General features: G+C 37.0%; 1 protein-coding gene across 2 annotated transcripts in view; it reads left to right on the forward strand.

Annotated features, from left to right (window-relative positions):
- The window catches only part of LOC107752986 (protein FAM102A-like), a 30,604-nt gene extending 29,841 nt beyond the window's left edge, over positions 1-763 (forward strand). For both annotated transcript variants that reach the window (XM_016569062.1, XM_016569063.1), the window contains exons 10-11: positions 320-389; positions 487-763. In XM_016569062.1, coding sequence (XP_016424548.1) covers positions 320-389; positions 487-532 — 116 coding nt within the window. In that variant the 3' untranslated portion in view covers positions 533-763. The remainder of the gene's footprint in view (positions 1-319; positions 390-486) is intronic.
- The last annotated feature ends 394 nt before the right edge of the window (positions 764-1,157 follow it).

A 1,157-nucleotide genomic window follows, 5' to 3' on the forward strand; every position in this document is an offset into this window, starting at 1 on the left:
TTTTTTTAATGTATTTGCATTAAAAATGGAACTCAATGTAAACATGCAATAAAATACACACACACACGCACACATACACACTTTTAATTTTAATTTACATGCATAAGACTTCACCGAACATCTTCATCATACCTGATATAAACTTGTGGTGACACCGCGATTTATGTAGTAATGAAATATTGATCCTCCACTTGACAAAATCTGCTTACAAGCGAGATGCATTTGAGCCGCATGTTAAAGCAGGTGTGAACAGTCGTCATGTGCTCACTGCAGTCCATTCACCTTCTGTTCTGTTCTGTTCTGTTCTGTCTGTGTTCAGATAGTAACCTGAGACTGTTTGTGAGCAGAGACGGAACGACAGCGCTGAGCGGCATCCAGCTGGGAAACAGGTGATTCCACACAAACACGCCACAAAAATACAGCATCAAGAGCTGAAAAACACAAAACATGCAAACTCACTGATCATACTCTGTGTTGTGTTCACAGGGTCTCTGCCGGTGTGTATGAGCCAGTCGTCATTGAGAGCCATTAGATTTACACCCCTGCTGCTCCTGTTTTATCACTTCATCAAAATACTGGAAGAATCACACAAATCTATTCCAGTCACCTCTTGCATTAGATATTTCATCAATCTAAATGACTCCAGACAAGCGTTTAAGTGCCAAACCACTGCAGGTGCCTGAAGCAAACCACCAGATTTAGCTGAGTATCGTGATGCTGCACAACACAAGAACATTTTGATCTCATATCTATGGAAGCCTGTTTCTGACACAGGATAAAAGAATTAAAAAGGTAATTGCAAGTTTTTATCTCACAATTCAGAGAAAAAAGTAAGAATTGCAACATGTAAGTTCAAAACTGCAAGATATAAATTCAGAATTGTGAGATATAAACTCACAATTCAGAGAAAAAAGTGAATTGTGAGATAAAAAGTTGCAGTTACCTTTTTTTTTTTTCAAGGTGGAAACAAAAAACAGAATTGCGAGACATACATTTAGAATTGTGAAATGTAAACTCAGAATTTTGAGAAAAAGAGTTTATATCTTGCAATTCATTTTTTCCTCTCAGAATTCTGAGTTTGCATCACAATTTTGGAACATTGTTTGCAATTTCTCGCTCTTTTTTCCAAATTGTGAAATAAAAAGTCGCAATTACCT

The sequence above is a fragment of the Sinocyclocheilus rhinocerous genome, unplaced genomic scaffold, assembly GCF_001515625.1.
Source record: "Sinocyclocheilus rhinocerous isolate Xijiao unplaced genomic scaffold, SAMN03320098_v1.1 scaffold951, whole genome shotgun sequence".
Taxonomy (NCBI): domain Eukaryota; kingdom Metazoa; phylum Chordata; class Actinopteri; order Cypriniformes; family Cyprinidae; genus Sinocyclocheilus; species Sinocyclocheilus rhinocerous.